Source organism: Diadema antillarum, unplaced genomic scaffold (assembly GCF_040938485.1).
Source record: "Diadema antillarum isolate AM-2024a unplaced genomic scaffold, OU_Dant_1.0 scf00000003, whole genome shotgun sequence".
Classification (NCBI taxonomy): Eukaryota; Metazoa; Echinodermata; class Echinoidea; order Diadematoida; family Diadematidae; genus Diadema; species Diadema antillarum.
The window spans coordinates 2,706,133-2,726,900 of NW_027270892.1; the positions used below are offsets into that span (position 1 = coordinate 2,706,133).

General features: G+C 39.9%; 1 protein-coding gene across 1 annotated transcript in view; it reads right to left on the reverse strand.

Moving 5' to 3' along the window:
• The window catches only part of LOC139739671 (gamma-aminobutyric acid type B receptor subunit 2-like), an 87,030-nt gene that overhangs the window by 21,796 nt on the left and 44,466 nt on the right, over positions 1-20,768 (reverse strand). Inside the window, exons 7-8 of the mRNA XM_071650317.1 lie at positions 13,476-13,539; positions 10,264-10,344 (exon numbers count right to left, since the gene is read on the reverse strand). Coding sequence (XP_071506418.1) covers positions 10,264-10,344; positions 13,476-13,539 — 145 coding nt within the window. The remainder of the gene's footprint in view (positions 1-10,263; positions 10,345-13,475; positions 13,540-20,768) is intronic.

A 20,768-nucleotide genomic window follows, 5' to 3' on the forward strand; every position in this document is an offset into this window, starting at 1 on the left:
ATACAGGTACAGAGAGAGAGGTATAGATACAGATAGATATAGAGGTACAGAGAGAGAGAGAGGTATAGATACAGACAGAGATACAGGTACAGAGAGAGAGGTATAGATACAGATAGAGATACAGGTACAGAGAGAGAGGTATAGATATAGATAGAGATACAAGTACAGAGAGAGAGGTAAAGATACAGATAGAGATACAGGTACAGAGAGAGAGGTATAGATACATATAGAGATACAGGTACAGAGAGAGAGGTATAGATACAGATAGAGATACAGGTACACAGAGAGAGGTAAAGATACAGATAGAGATACGGGTACAGAGAGAGAGGTATAGATACAGATAGGGATACAGGTACAGAGAGAGAGGTATAAATACAGACAGAGATACAGGTACAGAGAGAGAGGTATAGATACAGATAGGGATACAGGTACAGAGATAGAGGTATAGATACAAATAGAGATACAGGTACAGAGAGAGAGGTATAGATACAGATAGAGATACAGGTACAGAGATAGAGGTATAGATACAGATAGAGATACAGGTACAGAGAGAGAGAGAGGTATAGATACAGATAGAGATACAGGTACAGAGATAGAGGTATATATACAGATAGAGATACAGGTACAGAGAGAGAGGCATAGATACAGGTAGAAATACAGGTACAGAGAGAGAGGTATAGATACAGATAGAGATACAGGTACAGAGATAGAGGTATAGATACAAATAGAGATACAGGTACAGAGAGAGAGGTATAAATACAGATAGAGACACAGGTACAGAGAGAGAGGTATAGATACAGATAGAGATACAGGTACAGAGAGAGAGGTATAGATACAGATAGAGATACAGGTACGGAGAGAGAGAGAGGTATAGATACAGATAGAGATACAGGTACAGAGAGAGAGGCATAGATACAGGTAGAGATACAGGTACAGAGAGAGAGGAATAGATACAGGTAGAGATACAGGTACAGAGAGGGAGGTAAAGATACAGATAGAGATACCGGTACACAGGGAGAGATATAGAGAGATACAGGTACAGAGAGAGAGATATATAGAGATACGGGTACAGAGAGAGAGACATAGATAAATAGAGACATAGTATAGATAGAGACCGAAATAGAGATAATTAGAGAAAGAGATAGAGAAAGAGATGGAGTTAGAGATGAAAATGAGGGAGACACAGACGGCTTTGACAGCTCATTCCAAGTTAAGTCATTTCCTGCGAGACGTGGGATGCCGGCGAACGAAGTAATTTGTGAATGACTTGAGCCGGTAGACAAATGGTTAATGGGGTGTCTACGAAATGAAGATCTCATCGACATAACATCCGCTGGTACGTCCTGCAAATGATTACATTTGGACACAACTCGGCTCAGGAATGAATGAGGTGAACCCTGTTTTTAATGAAAAAGCTCTTATCTATTAATAAATATAGGTCGAGATAATGAGGTCTCTCAATCATTTTTGTAGAAATTACCTTGTTGGGCCCTTCACACAGTAAGAATACATCTTTGTAGGTCATTTCTTCTTTTCTTCTTTTTTTTACATCCACATCCACATTCTAAGCAACGGGTCACTTTCTCGGATCACTATACCACTTCTTCTCTCTTATGATGTACGGTAAGTGAAAGTATACGAGCAACAATCAAGATTGGAAGAATCCAGTGACTCAAGCACCAGCGAGGGGGCATTCCAGTCAGGATTCATTAGCTACACCTCTTCCCTCTCGTTTTGATCTAATCGTGTTAAACGAGGAAATGTAGGACAGATAATTCTTAAAGGGAAAATCCACTCTTTGTTTCAGGCTGGCAATTTGATGAGACGGGTGAAGTAAAACAAAACTTTGGTAGTACAATCGGACCAAAGAAACCGGACAGTTCTGGAATTTTGAAGTGTACTACGCTTCCACGAAAAGATGACATCGTGGTCATAGCAATACAATATGTGTGCATGTTTGTGTGTATACAATAATTTTATGCACATGATTATACAAATAATCATCGCTTTACAACCCTCCCACTGGATAAAACACTCGCAATATCATTACATTATTCTTTTTCTCTATGATTTACATTCACGCCCCTCTAAAATTTATTTTTAAAAAAAATCAAGTTTGCTAAATAGTTGCATATCTTATTGGATTTATGTGAACAATTATATACAAACGAATAGGAGTCTTCTAGTTAGGGGATACCAGGAATTTGTATATCAATATGACCGATATTACCATTTCTTGGAAACACGTGAAAACTGAAATAAAGTTCTCATTTTCAGTCCAATTTTCAGCGGACTTGCACTATTCTGCTCGTTTAATTCTTTGTCAACGTCTTCTTTGAGCTATGGTGGATTTTCACCTTAAAAGACTTTCATATTGCTGTATACCCATCCATGCGCAAACTCATATAGCGCTGTACAAGGAAGAAACTTGTGAGTAAGTATAGTGAACAGAAATGTCTACATTTACGACTCAGGCATCATGTGGTGTGTGGGTGTATGTGTGTGTTTGTATGTGTAACGAAACCACTGATAATCATTGAACTTTGGAATGTTTCAAATATAGAAGAAACGGACTTGTCAAGAATGATTCAGCGAGAGGGAGAATATGAACGCAAAATGCTATATTTTGATTTCCTGTTTGGGGAGAACTTTGCGCGGTACGCTGGAAACTTGAGGTTATACCATCTTTGTACCCATTTATCTCTCTGTCACTCTATCTTTTTGTCTATCTTCTCCCAAATATAGCTGTCTGTCTGTCTCTCTGTCTGTCTGTGTCGATTGTACGGAAAGATTGTACTGACATGCTTATATATCGTGGCTGAGGCATGTGTTTGTACTTCGAGCCCCGCGTTGCCACGAAACTAACTTTCAACCGCTCTCACCAAGCCTCATTTTCATAGAAGTCTATCAATCAAGTTATCAAACGAAATCTTTTGAGAGGATAGACCTTACTGCGAGATTTCTCGGGTATTAGACTTCGACTGGCAAATCTTCCTTCAATCTTCTCGCAAATTAAGGACATACATGATTGAAGATAAGGGAGTTGGTCCCACGCAAGAGCGAATAGAATGGAGGAAAAAAGCACGGCATCTGAACGAGAGAATATGTTTATCAAAAATAAAAGTTTTACGGTAAGAAACAATCTATAATCGAAAGGTTATTCATTGCTTGAAGCGGATTTACATGTGAATGCGCAGCGTATGTGCATGGCTGTCATTTCAAAGTTGTCTTCTCCAGTGAAGATAATTGAGCTGGAAGATCGTCGGGATGTTTTTGTTTTTGTTTCTTTGCAAAGCCCACCGAAACTTTGGTACGAAATGCGTTTGATAAAGAATTGGGCGTTTGCAGTTGTTTGTCATAGAAAATTAAATCAAAGGGAATTCCAGTGCAGTATGGAAAGTTAGTCTGAAAAGAAGGAGTAACGTTTTCATTGCAAAAACGATGAAAATTGGATCAAATTGGCATGAAAAAATAAGGAAGTTATGCCTTATGAAGTTTCACTAATTTTTCAGGAAACAGTTGGTGAACAGTCAATATGAATATGCAAATAGTGAAGTCTTAATGCCGTCCTCTCACAAGTTGCCTCATAGGTTGTACATACAATTTTGAAATTTTCAGTTTTTTAAACGCAATTACGCCCGAGTGTCAAATCCTGATATGTCTAACTGATCATTATTCTTAAGTTAGTCATCCAGGAGAAACGTCATGTTTTACACTTTGATAACAGAAACATTGAACTTTAGTCATTTTTTTTGGTACACTATCAATGGAAAATTGTGAGGTGATGACATCATCAGCTCTCTCATTTGCATATTCATATTAACTGTATACGTGAACTGTTCTGCAGAAACTAGTGTAATATCATAATTTCATAACTTTCTAATTTTTTGTCGGACTTTCATGAAATGTTACACTTGTAAGATTTCACTCTCTAATCAGACTCTTTATACACTGTTATAACTGAACTGGAATTCATCTGCAAGTATGATAGGAATAATACTAGTACAGATGTAGCAGCGTCGCTTAAAAGAATAACCGTCGTAATGCCAGTGAAAATAATGAGCCAGTTCGGAGTAAGCTCATGCACGGGCACATTGCTACGAACGACCTTTCTCTTTTCTCAGTCGGTTAGGTACACTTCACTCGTTTACAGAGCGACATAATGCATAAGCTTTAGGGAACAATTTATGGGATTCATCAATCCTATTCAAAGAATGATTCGCTTAACACTCTGGAAAGCATCCATTTCATTATTTTGCATTGAATGTATTAACAATCTCTTTCTATTGGTATCGCTAAATATCACTTTTGCTTTCAATTGGATGTGCTGGCAAGCAGCATTTATAAATGAATAATCATTACATCACAGATGCTTGCCCAAGTGAATTCAAAAACTAACATGCCTGTTGGTATGAATGACCTGTTTCTGCTCATGCGCAAAGCGGAACTCCGAAACGGCTTATTCTAAATGCTATGGTGGTGTTGTTTAATCACAATCTGGATGCTAAAAGACGGCGATGACAATAGGACAGAAATTGAAAGTGACAGCATTGATGACCCACGTTACGCGAATAATCATCGAAGACGCGTTTTTTTTTCAAGGTGACGGTATCTAATCCAACAAATATACACACAAAAAAGCTGACGATAACCGATGAATGATGACCAAAATTACAGCTGAACGAGGTATCAATTACATATCCTCACAAAAAAAAGGTGTGATTAATTAAGGGACTTTTGGAAGAGTACATGCAAAATATTCACATTTCTTTTTGTGAATCAGACAATCATACAGGCTGTTTTCCTCCCCCTCCTCCCCCTTCCAGCTTCCAACTCGACCATAGGGGAGAAAACATGTAGAGCACATGATTACGTGAGTTTCGGTAAGATTGCCTATACGTGAATCACAGTGTCAGTCTATACATTAAAAGACTGCAAATGCCGGGCACCATTTCTTGAAGAGGCAACTCAATCTATACTTTTTAAAACACTTCATTCAGACAATCAATTTGTACATCAACCAATTCGGAAAGATACCGAATAACAACTTCTCATGGAAACTACATGGAAAGTGCTTTGCATCTGGTTAAAAAAAGAACAACAACAAACGTATTTTTTATGTTCCCATACTTGTGTATCTTATTTTCACGATAGCAATATTTTTAAGTATATATACACTAAACTTCAAGTTGGAGTAATAATTAGAAATGAAATGGATGACAGAAATCCATCAAAATTTTCATTTAATAGCGAATGATAATTAGCAGTGTTCATAATTGATATTATTCATTAATAAATTGCGTGCGTTGGCGTCGGCAAAGTTCAACGACTCAACAGATTATGAAATGGGCAAACACATACATCCATCAGTATGCTCGCGTCAAGTATTATAGATTAAGAGAAGCTATACAGGCTTATGTCTTTCCTGGCCTACCAAGGCCATAGGCCGGCTTGATAATTATATACCCACCAGGTAATTATGGCACAGTTTTCCTGAACTTCGGGGGGGGGGGGGCTATAAATTCTGCAAAGTGACAGGGAATTCAGGTAATGGTTATAGAGGCATATGTCCGAATTCAGCGCACTGTGACAGTAGGGCAAAGTACGCTGGGTTATGTAACGGCAGAGAAGCGACGGGAGGACGTGCGAAACGTCCGAATCAAAGGGACAGACAAACAGACAGACAGACAGACAGACACACACACAGACAGACAGACAGACAGACAGAGACACAGAAAGAGATAGACAGAGATGGACGGTGGGAATCAAAGGTGCAAAGAGTGAATTATTTTGACCTGCGAATATACGTGTACACAACAAATTTGTCAGCTGGTGTTGGTTGTAGGAAAACGCAAAAAAAAAAAAATGAATGGGTCGTGCCATGATAGGAACATTACTATTATTTGTGCGCAGGAGCATGTCACGCAGGTCTCCCTAATACCCAATTTAAGCACGAAAAAAAAAAAAAAACTCATGCGGAAGGACTTTATTTAGAACATTATCAACAGCAGTTAATTAGGTCACAACCTTTTCAATTTTCATCACTCTCCGTGCACGAGTATGACTCCTTAACACACATTAGTCCCAACCTGACGTAGGCCGACGAACCTGTCGTTCTCCGTGCTGCGTTATTAAAACGTCGCTGCGCTTACTACGGCGTGTAGTCAACCTGGACTGATGGCGCCTTCAGGTCTTGTGTGTGTGTGTGTGTGTGTGTGTGCACTTACTACGCCCAGTAGTCAACCTGGACTGATGGCGCCTTCAGGTCTTGTGTGTGTGTGTGTGTGTGTGCACTTACTACGCCCAGTAGTCAACTTGGACTGATGGCGCCTTCAGGTCTTGTGTGTGTGTGTGTGTGTGTGTTTGTGTGTGTGTGTGTGTGTGTGATGGTGCCTTCATGTGTTGTGTGTGTGTTTGTGTGTGTGATGGCGCCTTCATGTCTTGTGTGTATGTGTGTGTGTGATGTCGCCTTCATTGTGTGTGTGTGCGTGTGTGTGTGTGATGGCGCCTTCATGTCTTGTGTGTTTGTGTGTGCGTGTGATGGTGCCTTCATGTCTTGTGTGTGTGTGTGTGTGTGTGTGTGTACAAGTGTTTCACGGAATGGCAACAGTGTAGTTGCGTGTCGGAGTTTCAGTTACAAGAGTTATATTCCTTGATACGGAGCTTTCATTGAAACACAATATTTCCATTACAATGTATTAGATTGTTTACCATCGAGGGAATTTCGTTACGTAATACAATTTTGCCAAGAGAAGTAAGGGATCGGCACGAAGACGAACATCTGTAATGTTTTCCTCATCCTTCTGACAGTGTGAACTGTCTGAAATTGTTTGAAACTGTCAAATTATCTATTACAAATCCAGCGGGGAGAAAATGTTGATGACCACTCTTTTTTTTTTGTCGAGACACATCTCTTAATAGATGCATAACGCAAACATGACGTGTGTGAGCACGCGCTGGAGAGAGAGAGAGAGGGATAGGGAATGTGTGTGTGTGTGTGTGTGTGTGTATGTGTGTGTGTGTAAAAGGCTTTTCTTCTCCTAGCTATATCGCGTGTCACAATTTACTGTGTATGTAGCATTTCGCGTGAGAAATTAATGCTCGCACTCGGAGCTAAACTGCATCCAGTGATGCGTTTGTGAAGACGGAAAGAAAGAAAGAAAGAAAGAAAGAAAGAAAAAAAAAAACCATTTGTAATTTTTGGTGCTGAGAGATTCCCAACATCGACAGGTCGGGCCTGCATCGCGATGAGAGTGAAGAGAGGCGCTTTTCTTTGAAGGCACCTGCTTATTTCATAGCACTCTGCATCGGCAGCCTCAAATTTCACGCCAAATTTAATAAGCCGAAGATAATCTCCTCCTCTTGAATTTCACCCGCTTTCTTGCTTTTTTTTTTTAAACTCAGGAAAACTGGCAAACAAAGAAAAAAGTGTTCGCACGCCGTGCAAGGGCTCGTTTTTGCGGATTCAGTTTTTTGTTCCTGCGGTCGTAAGTGAGAGATGATTTGATGAAGAATGAATTGACGAATGTAGCAGTCTTGGGATATCAACAGTACTTAAAGGGGCGCGGAACTCGGAATACAAGATGGCGCTGTTGAGACGGCGTGACGATCGCCACCATGTTCGTTATGACGTAAAGCTAGCAGTTGACAGTCAGTAAAAGTAGATCGCTGCGCGTATTGCGTGCGCTCTCTTTTTATTTGCACAGGTTCGATAGTCGTTCACGACTCGCTGTACGTAGCGTAAGTATGGTTTCTTCGTGCATGTTATTGATCTTAAGTAGATCGAAATGTAGTCTTATACTTACACAGCAATCCGTCGACCATTACATACACTGTACGTGTCCTAAGTATTAACACGCAAGTTTCCGCGGTTAGCTAGCACGCAACACTTGTCTTTGAAGCATCCGTACTATGTAGTAGGCAGAACCAACCAGGAACAATGACAGAATCAAGAGATGGACTAAGATTGACATTATTTCTACCATTTTCGACATATTCACTGTTTCGAAACGATTTCATTCGGTCGTTCGGAACATGGTAGATGCGTAAGTATGGTCTATGCAGCACCCTCTTGAATCCCTTGGTCGGGGTCCCTTTAAATCACCTCCCATAAAACATTCTAAAAACGTCGCTATAGGTTAATAAACATCTCAGTGCGAAGTACATTGTACCTTTCGTATCGGTCTTTCTCCCAACCAGTGTCTGATATCAACAGTTAGTTGGTGTCGCCAGAATTGTAATTGCTGGATGTGAAAAGCAGCGATACGTGGTTTGCACATTCCAGAATGCGTGTACAAGTCTACTGCCTGAGCGGTGATTTCTTTAAGCCAATGTTGGTACAGTATTGCTTCTTTCTATCCACGGAGTAGAATTTCAGGCTTGTCAACTGTGACCAGATACATATGTGTTTGTGTGTGTGTGTGTGTGTGTGTGTGTGTGTGTGTGTGTGTTCATGTTTGTTTGTTTGTTTGTTGGTGTGTGAGTGTGTGAGTGTGTGTGTGTGTGTGTGTGTGTGTGTGTGTGTGTGTGTGTCTGTGTCTGTGTTTGTAATGGGTGTTTAGTCCTTTCCAGGAATTCTGGGTGATCTGACCAAGATTTTAAAACGACTAAAACACTTGAATCTTCGATTTCCCCACGTTATGAATTTTCCGCATACAGGTCTTGACGTCGCGGGTGCCGCTCGAGGTTTCGATATGCACTAATGTCAATTCATCCAACGCAAGCTGTGTTTTCTTGGTGTCATTGCGGCTGTGTACTTCAAAGTTAACCTAATAAGTCAGATTCAAGGAGTTCGCTATCAATGACTTCAAGCTGCGGTATAACTGTCACTTCTTTCTTGTTTGAATTAGAAGTACTCCATGTGCTGTACTACTGCAGCTAGCGGTTTAAATGGATAGGACCTACTGAGTTTTGATGATGTTTTATGTCATCAAAGCTCTAATGAACAGGAAATATCTTAGTGAGGAGGCCTGGTAATAGGGGCAGATTCCTGTATCTTTTCACCAACCCATTCGCCTTTCGGTCCCTATTTCAAACTAATGATGACGACCATGGCTATTGCTTATTTGGTATCGGTATGATAGTCCAAGCATAATAAACATTATGGTGTGTTAAAAAAGCATCGCACTCGACGGCCGTTGCCTTATCAGTATGTGCACCGTGCTCAGCGTACTAGGGATTCTCTTAGAATTAAAGGTTTGGCGACATTGTTTGACTGACGTGGAGCTAGCACATATCTTTTTTTTTTTGAGTGGTTCTTTTAAGTGGAATTGCGGACAAGTTAAAACTTAGTCTGAATGATAAGAGCGAATGATAAGAGCAAAATTTCGTTAGCACACCAGTTAAAGTTTATTCCAAATCTCAGTAAAAGTAAGGAAATTGTAAAATCTTAAAGATTTTTGCAAAAGATTTCTCGAACAGATGATAGGAATACGCAATGGTTCAACTGATGATATCATCACCTCACAATTTTCCATTGATTCTGCACAAAAAAGTGACAAAAATGCAATTCTTCTCGTAATAAAGTGTAAAACATAATGTTACAGTGTAGCACAAGAGATGCACTAGGAGGCAACCCTAAATGAATGGGGTCATCCCACGAGCCAGACACCTACGTGTCATACGGCCCACGACTTATACAATGAAAATAAAAATAGTCCTTCACCCGCAAGTCATACAGCCCACGAGCTAAACACAAAGTAAGACAGGCCCACGAGTGAAAAGATGGAAAAAAAAAACATTAGTCTTTCACCCACAAGTCATGCAGCCCACGGCCAAGACACAAAGTAAGACAGGCCCACGAGCTGGACACTGGGCAGTTTGACTCGTGGGCTGCATGACTCGTTGATGTCCAGCTCGTGAATACAACCATGGCATTATGTGGAATCTCCTGTCAATGCAACGGAGAAGTAGGCAGACGATCTTCATGTGAGAATGAAGTCCAAATCGGCCACAAATGATACAAGGGAAGGAACCCAGAGAAGGGAAATTCTGTTTCCTTCTCCACTTCCTTGACTTTTCATTTTGGTCATGATGACAACTATAATGTCCTTTGTTATTGTTATCACAATTATCATCGTTAATATTATTACTAGTCAATTACCATTTTCATAACCACAGTAATGATAATAATCATCATTATCGTCATTACCATCAGTACTTTCAAGTCTTGTTTGAAAACGGCCTTTAAGTTTTGGCCTCGCGTTTTGCTCCGCTCATCCCAAATATCTGTCATGCGCCACATATGTCGAGGACTCCACTTACCCCAGATCTGCTCCATGGGTAAGAACCACTCGATGCGGTCATTCTGCTTGTAGTAACGGCCTATGTCAACCAGGGTCCCGTCTGGAAGTTGCAGGGAGAAAAAACAAACAAACAAAGGTAAACACGTCAATGTGAATTATTTTTTAGTCTATACTGAGACGGACAGCTCCAAGAAGAGCGAGAACACATTCACTTCTCGATGTAAATCAGCAACAAGGTATGAGAAATAGCCTTCTTGGATTTTTTTTTCATCGCTGCTAAAACTTCAATCATTTCATGCAGAATTAAGCTTCTGGTATAATTGCAGCAATATAGGCCTACATGCTTGATACCTGATATCCAAAAGTTGCCCATCAGAGTACAGTTCACATATTTATTTGATGTCTAAGAATATATGAATACAGATAACTTGAACGATTTTATCCTAATCATTTTCATGCATTTAGAAAAACAAAATATCAGTCGGTTATAGATAGCGTCAAGGGACTTTCGGAGCTGACGCCAATCCAGCAATTATTCTCTCATTCTCTCTCTCTTTCTAGAGAGCATTTCACTTTTTTTTTTCGCAAAAGGATTTTTGACCAACTCATGCAACCTGGAAAATAAGTCTTCGAGCGAGAGAACTGTCGGGTTTCGGTGCCCCATGGAAGAATATTATGTGCTTTTGAATAATGCACTATGCGCATAATCATTTAAGGCAACAGTCGCCAGGGGACATGGGGCTTGGCGTCAACTGTTGAACCTGCTTTCCTATCGATGGGGATCAGTCGATAACTGCTTAGGCATAAAAAAGTCTGTCATATGAACCCGTATAATACCTGAATACATGTTACACATTTGTGCGTGCGTTTGTTTGCGGTAGCGTATTGATATGTTCATTAGTTCAAGGATTACAGCAACAGCAAATCCCATTGTTTGATTCTCTGTATACCAAAAATGATGAAATACTGTCTCTTTTGAGATGAACTCCGACATTGGTCAGTGCATTCTCGCAACACATTGTATTATGTGCTTATTAATATCTGCACTCCTTCCTTTTTTCTTTCATCGAAATTCAGCGGTGAAGCTGGTAACGCACCCAAATTTATAACCCACGCACACAGACACAGATACAGACAGACAGACAGACAGACAGACACACACACACACACACACATATGTACATCACAGATTAATACAACCACGGTGGGCGTACGAGAGTTTCTCCCAAATTAGCCAGGATGTACAGAAAATGGCGACAGAGAAAGACAAGAATAAATCAATAATCATATAATGTCTTATCTATCCAGGGTAGCCTCTCCAGTGTTGGAAGTGGTCTACCAGAGGGCCCTGCCATGATTATTACCCTAGCGCTGCCACTTATTCATACACCTGGGTTGAAAAGGACATGTTAAGTAAAAACATCTTGTCCAAGGACGTAACCACTGGGCGGGAATCGAACTCGGGTCCTCCGATTGGGAGTTGGGAATCTTATCCACTATTGATACCACAGCGTCCCCTCAGAAGATTTAAAAAACGACTTAAAGCTGCTGGCGGAGAGATAAAGAGACAGCGACAGAATAGAATATGTCTACTATAAGATATAAGATGGAAGACTAATGGATGGGCAGCGAGAGAAAGAGAGAGGAAGAAGAAGAAGAAGAGAGAGAGATAGATTCGTAGAGGGAGACAGACAGAAATAGAAATGAATATACATGAAGACAGATAACAGTGAAAGTGAGTGAGACAGAGAGAGAGGGAGAAAGAGAGGGAGAGAGAGAGAAAGGGAGAAAGGGAGAGAGGGAGATATGATATCAATGTGAAGAATGATCACGAATGCAGTGAAATTGAGGGGTCAAAAGGTCAATTGTTAGCGGAGTTGTCGTCCGCTTGTTTTGGTGCTGAGCTGATCAAGAACTTGATCAAGGAAAAGCCAATTTAATGAAGGTATTTACGAGACTCCTACACAAGCATGACAAGAGGCTCCGTAGAAGTAATACTTGACTGTCTTGTCAAGGGTCGGGGAAGCAGGGGTGATTTGGGGACTGCCCCCCCCCCCGGATCCCCGTAAAGGGGGGGGGGGGCAGAAAATATATTTTTGCCACTTCCGGGTTTAATCAGCTTGGGTGCTTCACCTGAAAAAAAAGAAGGGGTTTGGGGTTGGGGCTTCACCGAATTTTCTGGTGCCACTACAATCGATTTCTTTCCTTTTTATAAAGGTTATTTTCATAAAAATTAACGGGAGCATGCCTAGTGCCCCCCCCCCCCTCGTATCTGCCACTTTCCAACTTTCTGGGGAAAATGGGAAAAAATGGAAAAAAATGGAAAACACCCACTACTGTCCTAAAGTTCTGTCCTTAGTCGAATTTGTCGAATGGTATAACATTATTGGAAAAAGGAACTATATATCATATGACTTCCAGTTTAGTTGTATGCAAAGCTTACAATCATCTTGCTGCTCTTATACACTTGAATGAGCTGAAAGTTATGACGCACTATCTGCAGCAAAGAGGAGAGAGGTTAATCTGATTAGCACCAAGGGAATGATTAGCCACATTCAGAGTAAATTACGAAGTCTGTCTTATGACGCACAGAGACTGCTTGGTAAATAACTGCCATCTTTCTTTCTTTCTTTCTTTTTGCATCCTAACTATAAAAGCATAGTGATAGATCGGCCTTGTTGACAGCATCTTGCACAAATTTTAGCTCTCTCAATTGGCATACCCAACCATTGTTACCCAAACACACAGGCATTCAGTCCTCGGTCATGTGTAACAGTGCCTGCAGGCCGACGTTGTTATGATATGCTAGATAGCGTCCCAGCCGGGGTCGGAGCAAGTTACGTACCCCTGTCTCTTGTTGCTAGGGAAACGGTCATCATCACTATCGTCATCATCATCATCATCATCATCATCATAAAAAACAACAGCAACAACGACATCATCATCATCTTGATAGGCTACCATGTAGTCTGGGCGTCGGGGTGGATTGAAATCTTAACGAACCACTTTTAGTTTATTAAATGTTTGCTTTTCTCGTCTTACATACGAACACCTCAAGAATACGATATGAATGTAAAGAAAGTTCCTTGTTTGCGTGCATTTATCTTCACATGATGTAAGTTTCTTCATGAAATTTCCATCTAACTTCAATATCAATACTCAATGGAAACATATGAATGTACAATATCTACACATAAGGAACAAGGGCAAGTAGGACAATACAAAACTTACTTATATTTTTGTTGATTCGAAGTACACCAATCCGGTCCCCGATTTCGTTGAAGACTACAGGGCCCTGCCATAAGAAAGAAAGAAGAAGAAAATGATACTATATTATTTTGGTAATAGCAGTAAGATTAATGATGATATAATAGCAATGATAATGATTGTAATGTTGGTAATAATAACAATAATAGTAACATTCATTAAATGGTGTTATCTTACCAAGGTTAGTCTTGACAGTGTCAACGCCGGTTTGCCATTATCATTATCTCAGGTACCCACCCGCACACTCGGGACCAGTTAGACACTGTGGGCAAACTATCTCGTCCTAGAATAGACCCAGCGGGCAGGATTTGAACCCCACACCTTCTGATTTCAAACCAAGAGCCTTATTTACTATACCACCGTGAAACTTCAGTTTTGACAAATTATATCTGAAGTTGCTTTTGAATCTTTAAGTTATTCCTTGAAGGAGCTGTATGTTTCTTTGACAGTAAATACAATTCTGTTTTTTTTTTAATAGACAGAGTTATTTCCGCGCATTGAAGATCTAAAATGAAATATGTATTCAGACATCTATACTGCTGTCACTGATCTCTCATATATATGTATCTTGAAATATTTCGCTCATTGACGATACTCAGAATTTGAGCGTCGCAAATTTATTCATAGGGAAAGATCAACAGATTTCAACAGATATCCCGCATATCAAGTAGAGAATACAGATTATCATTCTTGCTTGTATCAATGCAATCATTAATTTTACTGCTTGATCTCCAGCGTTGCTACATAGATGATTGGAGAGATAGAAGATGACAGTAGAGATATATACATTGTATATATCATTATACATATACATATACATAATATAGATATAGATATACATATAAGTATATATATAAAGAGAGACATGTATGTAGTGTGTGTGTGTGTGTGTGTGTGTGTGTGTGTGTGTGTGTGTGTGTGTGTGTGTGTGTGTGTGTGTTCATGAGGCAGAGCAGACAGGAAGAAGTCCGTCTTCGTTCAATCTATGTCCTCTGTTGTTAGTAATTTCCTTAAGTGAATTCACCTGGAATTTCTAATGAGTTTTCTGCTGATTTTTAGCCGGAAATTGCAAGCAACTGTAACGGCGCACGACAGAGTTTTGAGGGAAAATACTGATGAAAGACGGACGTGTGACTTTTAGCGAGGCGGATCAGGGAAAGGAAAGAAAAAAGTGGAACAGGTAGCACCATATGACGTCAGAGGGATGGGTGATGGGTTAAAGATTGAGAGAAAGGAAATGTAAAGGCCACGAAAAGTTTTATTGGGCTGGGCGAGAACGTCCCCCGGTGGGTCGCCCTCAGGAACCGGATATCCGCGACCCTCCGTGTTGAGGACCGATAGAGGGCGGAAAGGGTGTCAGATTTAGCATGAATTCTAAAAGAATCAAAGCTTGACTAGTCATATAGTGGGGCGTAGAGGAAGGCTGAAGGTATAGGGTTAGGAGAGGGGGGGGGGGGTGTCGTCGCCATCGTTTACTGTTGCGTTTTCACTCTTTTCTCTTTATTTTTTTCCTGTCCATTATAAACCAGAACGCTGCCTGGACATTTGCACTTTGTCCAGGATACAAGCCATACGTACTTCAAGATATTTCATCTCGCAGAACGGCACTTAAGACGGGACTGATCCCCGGCGCATGAAACCGTACACCTCTGATAGATCCCCACGTTGAGAAAGCGACCAGTTGCATTTTATAGGTTTTAGTGCAACGAACCGGCCGATTCACTTCAAATCAAGGAAAAATCAACGAGTACTCAAAACTATAGCTGAATCACAATAAAATGGACCGTGTACAAAATGTAACTTTAAAGAATGGCTGGGCCTGTAACAGAGGCCGGGAGAAGGGGTAGGGAGCTGCTAATTCCATCGTGAGCAGAATATTCAGTGGTGTCGACGTTGTTCGTCAAAAATACACACACCCATACATCGTCATTGCGAGAGCTCATAAAACCATTTCAAGCGATGATTCTACAAAGAGAGAGAGAGAGAGAGAGAGAGAGAGAGAGAGAGAGAGAGAGAGAGAGAGAGACAGTGAGGGAGAAGACATGTCTAGAAAACCTACGAAACTAGCGAAAGAAAATAACGTTTTGTGTCGTTATATGAGACGCTGCTTGGAATTCCAGGGATCGAGAGACGCCATGCATATTCTTTCCGGCTTAAATTGATACCTAGAAGTCTTGGGTGCCGGAAGGTACAAGATAAAATTATTCAAGAAAGAAAGAAACAGAGAGAAGAGAGAGAGAGAGAGAGAGAGAGAGAGAGAGAGGGAGGAGAGGAGAGGGGGAGGGAGGGAAAAATTTGCTCGTTTTTCCTCTCTGGTTGGCCGCGTGTGATGTTCATGACAAAAAAGTAGGAGCGTTACCAAGGAAGTTGCTTCTGAAGGACTGTAGCTGACATAAAGGAAGAAGGCAAAGACAGATGTCTTTTTTTTTTTTTTTTTTTTTAGGAAGGTGCCCAGATTTTTTCTTTTATTTCTAGTTTCTAAAACAAAAGGAGATAAAGCCTCTGATTTATTAGCATAAATTTGCGGGAAACTGTCCTATTTTCGTCAGAAAATGGCATTTATGCACAACAAAAAGTCCGGTGTTAAATATGAAACACCGAGCTGGTGTTGAATTTCCAGTGCTCATTTATGGTGTTGGGTGTTAGATTAACACCTCCGGACGTCATTTCAAGATATGTTATAAGATTTTCTTTTGAGTAGTTTTTTAGTTACTGTTCTTCTTGTTGATTTTGAATTTCAACAAGACGATCAAGAATTTTCCGATAAAGTACTTGGATTTTTGAAAGAAAAGGTGTTAACACATTTACACCACAGTAACACCAGTTGATGTGGTCTCCTATTGAAGTTGGACGGGTGTTTTACCATTGACATTAACACAAGCAATATCAAATCAACACCATGCGGTGTCATTGTTGAATTAACACCAGCGCAGTGTCAAAAATATCACCAGCTACAGTGTCAAATTAACACCACGAAGTCGAGGTAAACACCTTTTAATACCATCACATCATACTTTCTACACTTGTGGGTGTGGTCCTCTATTGACACTTGATCGGCGTTAGATTTAACACCCATGGTGTTAACTCTAACTCCGATGTTATTGCAGTGTGGGTTAGCAAGTTACAAAGTATTTCGGCTCCTTTCGATATCTGTGTAATAGTACATGAAAAACCTGTTGAAGAATGTCCTCCACAAATTAAAAAAAAGTATAAAAAATCAAAGAAGACTTCTTCTATATGGAGGGCAATACTTAATTGAGTATATGAATATAAGAACGACCCAAGTCCATGGAAGATCATTTCGAGTAAACTAAAAAAAACTTCATATCTTTTTTATTTGTCCAATAATATTCTATTTAACTGTGATGGGAAGGCAACATTGTATATACAAATTAGAACATATATTATTATGAAAATTAACATTTACATTAATTGTGGAGAGGCCATTTTTATGTGGTGGACTTGGGTCGTTCTTTGATTCATATGGACTTGGGTCGTTCTTTGATTCATATACATGATATTCTGCTATAGAGATGGGAGAAGGATGAGAGAGGGCGCTATTATATGAATGTAAGAATGACCCAAGTCCTTCATTCTTACATTAATATAAGATTTAACTCATTCATTTCAGGCACTTCCGGGGGTAATTAGGATTTATCATTTACACACAAGATGAGTCCATGCATAAGCTACAATTTCCCATGTCAAACTGAATTTGGCCAAAAATTGGACTTGGGTCGTTCTTATATTCATATACTCAATTGTATAATACTAATCGTGTTGCGGTGTACTACAATTTGATAAGGCCAACATGACTGATTTCGTTAGCGCCATCATCTATATTCTAACTCACATAACTCCTAGCCAGCTTTATACGGAACACGATACACAGTGTTACTTACCGCCATCACATGGCTTTTTTCCAACGTTTATATTTAATTTATGCAATCATAATAATGTTATAGTCAAACATTCGTATTCATTTTAAGCCAGCCACGCAATATGTCATATTTCGAACAGAATGATTCTAAACGTCGTGTTACTGTCAATGTTCATAATCACTTCCGTTTCAGATTCCTGGGCAGCGAAGTGACTAGGTCAAGAATTTCATTTTGGTACAATGCATCGAAGCTTTTACAGAACATTGTTCGTGCAATTGTTTGGTTGGAATTCTTTACTCTGGAACTACCGGTACTAGAATGCGTGCGACTTTCAATTACCTCTTCATCTTTGCAAGGTTTCGAGAGTAAGATGATATAATCATTAATCTGCCTCCAAAATGTAAGAAAAATGCATGCACACAGTACATTCACACAATCAAACACAACACATCGCTCATTCCTAATCAACTGTCAGTTTCAATTTCCACGAAATATGCTCTCACTTGTAACGCCACAGCCACATTAATCATTGTTTAATCATTTCCGAAAAAAAAAATGTAAGGAAATATCAATTTGAATGCATTGCTATACGTAGTGTCAGCGTAATCACTCCCAGACGACTCATGAATTAGTTTACTTGTCTGAACAGTTTACGTGATTCTCATCCCACTGAGTTCGGGGAAACTTGCATCCGATATGAATACTTTTCTTTTTGAGAATTCAGCGATCATTATTTCATCCCTTTATTTGATGGATCGCCGCAACCGAACTTTACGCTATCTATAAGTATACTACAGAAACAACCACACAACTTATGCTGGACTGAATGGTACATAGTATAAAGTCGGTAACGCGGCGGAGTCAGTTATATGAAGACTTGTATTTTACGTTGTTGTATAAAATAATAATTATGGGATACGTTATATACAGACACAGACAATTATGGATACAAATTGATAGGCGATGAATAGCGTTTACGAAAGTTATACCCCCCTCACATCCAAAGTAAAGTCATTTAAACAGAGGGCCACAGCGACGTGTAACATCGCACATGCTATTAGTGAATACGCACAGACGGTCATAACTGTGCCATGAAAACATGGGTTAGATAAGTCGTTTACAGAAAAGGCTATCCACCTTGTGAATGGAAATAAATTAAAAAGGTGTGTAATGACGTGGATCTCATCCTGACCCCCCTCACCCCCCAAAAACAAGTTACCTCATATAACCATACTTCTTACTAGGAAGAAAGTACTTTCGTTTCTGCCAAACCCCTGATCAGAGTAACATGATTTACTTCCATATTTAAAGCATTTGGCATTAATGTCACTACGGCATCTTTCGAAGCCCTATAAAGTGTCTCCAACGAAAACATCACCGCTGCCCCAGCATTCAGCAATAAAACATGGCTACTGCACACAATACAGAATTATGACAGGCAGTAGACGAATATCAGGCTTCACTTCATTCAATGTCACGACAAACTTTACGACGTGATTTCAAGATTTACGAAAGAGATAGACAGATATATATGTATGTTAATATACATGTATGTGTGTGTGTGTGTTTAAAGCTAATTGCTTGATGTCTTGATGCTTTAGTCTTACTTCTTCAGAGCAGTGGCTGTAAAGTTTTCCATGAGACGAGACAATTTAATGCCCCCGTCACCGACAAGATGCTGAAATTCCCATGGACTTTGCTTATTTCTTTGTTTCATTTCCATCTGAGAAAATGGCTGGATAGCCCATATTCAGCTGCAATAGCTGGTCTTCCATGGGGTCCAGTGAGGCGGGACCACTTCATCGGGTTAAACACCCTGCTCTTTGCGATGAATAAGTGAAGCGGGATATTTTACGTGCATGAGTTGTAACTCTCTCTCACACGCGACCTCCATTTTATATCATGTTCGAGGGACAGAGTGTTTTGCCTCTTACCAGAGGAGACGGTATGATTACACACAACATTTGCTCAGTGGGACCAGGGAATCGAAACGGGGTCCTTTGGATCGTGAGGCAGACGCGCTTCCGACTGAGCTAACTCACCGCCCACTTTGAGCAGTCCTCCACTGTTTGGCAAAGACGGTTATAGTAATTCTATAACCCAGACAATTAGAAACTTCCTTCCTGTCTAGACTACACAAGAATAAAACGATGAAAGAAATACACGGTTGTAGAGGAAATTTTACTTAAAAAAGGAATAAACTAGAAATGTCGCTATGGCGACTGGTATGCCTCCGCCATAATGCATGATTCTCCTAATAGGTCTAGATAGTACATGTGGACAATGTGTGATTACATTTTCACAAAATTGGCAAAATACTGAAATGACAAGTTTGTCACAAATGTGTTGAATGTTCACCTTCCTTGACCTAAGTTTAATTGGATGAATAGGAGAGCATGTATTTGGGGATTTAAGGACTTTAACTTGACTTTGACCCATTCATACATTTATGCATTGAGTAATTTTCAAGGAACCAGTATGGAGAAAAAGTGTAATTTCTGTATTGAGTAGTAAATTGTCACCATTTTCATCTGGCCTTTGACCCTGAAATTCATAAGATAATCACTTTCAGGTAGAACATGCATAGATATGTAGTAAGTTTCAAGATAACTTGAGCCACTTCCGAGATATGGAGGAAAAAGTTAGTTCAGCACTTTCACTTGATCTTTGACCTTTTGACCTTTGAGGCAAAAAAAAAACACAAACAAACTTTCCAGAGAATTTCTTTTCGGTTACACATGCATATACCAAGTGTAAAAAAAAATTAATCCTGCTGGCATTGCATAAACATGAGGGAAATAGTAAAATTTTGAAGTGTTGCACTTAACCTTTGACCCCTGACCTTTGACCCCATGACCCCTACATTCTATAGATAATCACTGCCAGTCAGTACATGCATATACTATGTTCCATGAAGATACCTTGAACAATTTTCCAAGGTACGGAGAAAAAAAAGAAGTTTTAATATTTTTACTTGACCTTTTGACCTTTGACCTCATGACCCAAACTTTCACCAGAGAATCTTAATTGGGTAATACATGTATACACTAGGTTTCAAGAAAATATCTTCAGGCATTGCATAGATATGGTGGAAATAGTGAAATTCTATGTATTTGACCTTGACCTTTTGACCTTTTACCTTGAGCATGTGCACCCAAAAGTTGATAGGCACAACTTCATCCCCTAATTCACATACATGCCAAGTTTCATTAGGATACCTCAACAGGTTTTGATAGTTACCTTGTCCACAAAATTCATTACGGACGGAAGGACGGACGGACGGACAACCCGAAAACATAATGCCTCCGGCACAACTTCGTGGCGGAGGCATAAAAAAAATCTTTCTAGTTGTGTACAAAAAGACCCATCTTAACGT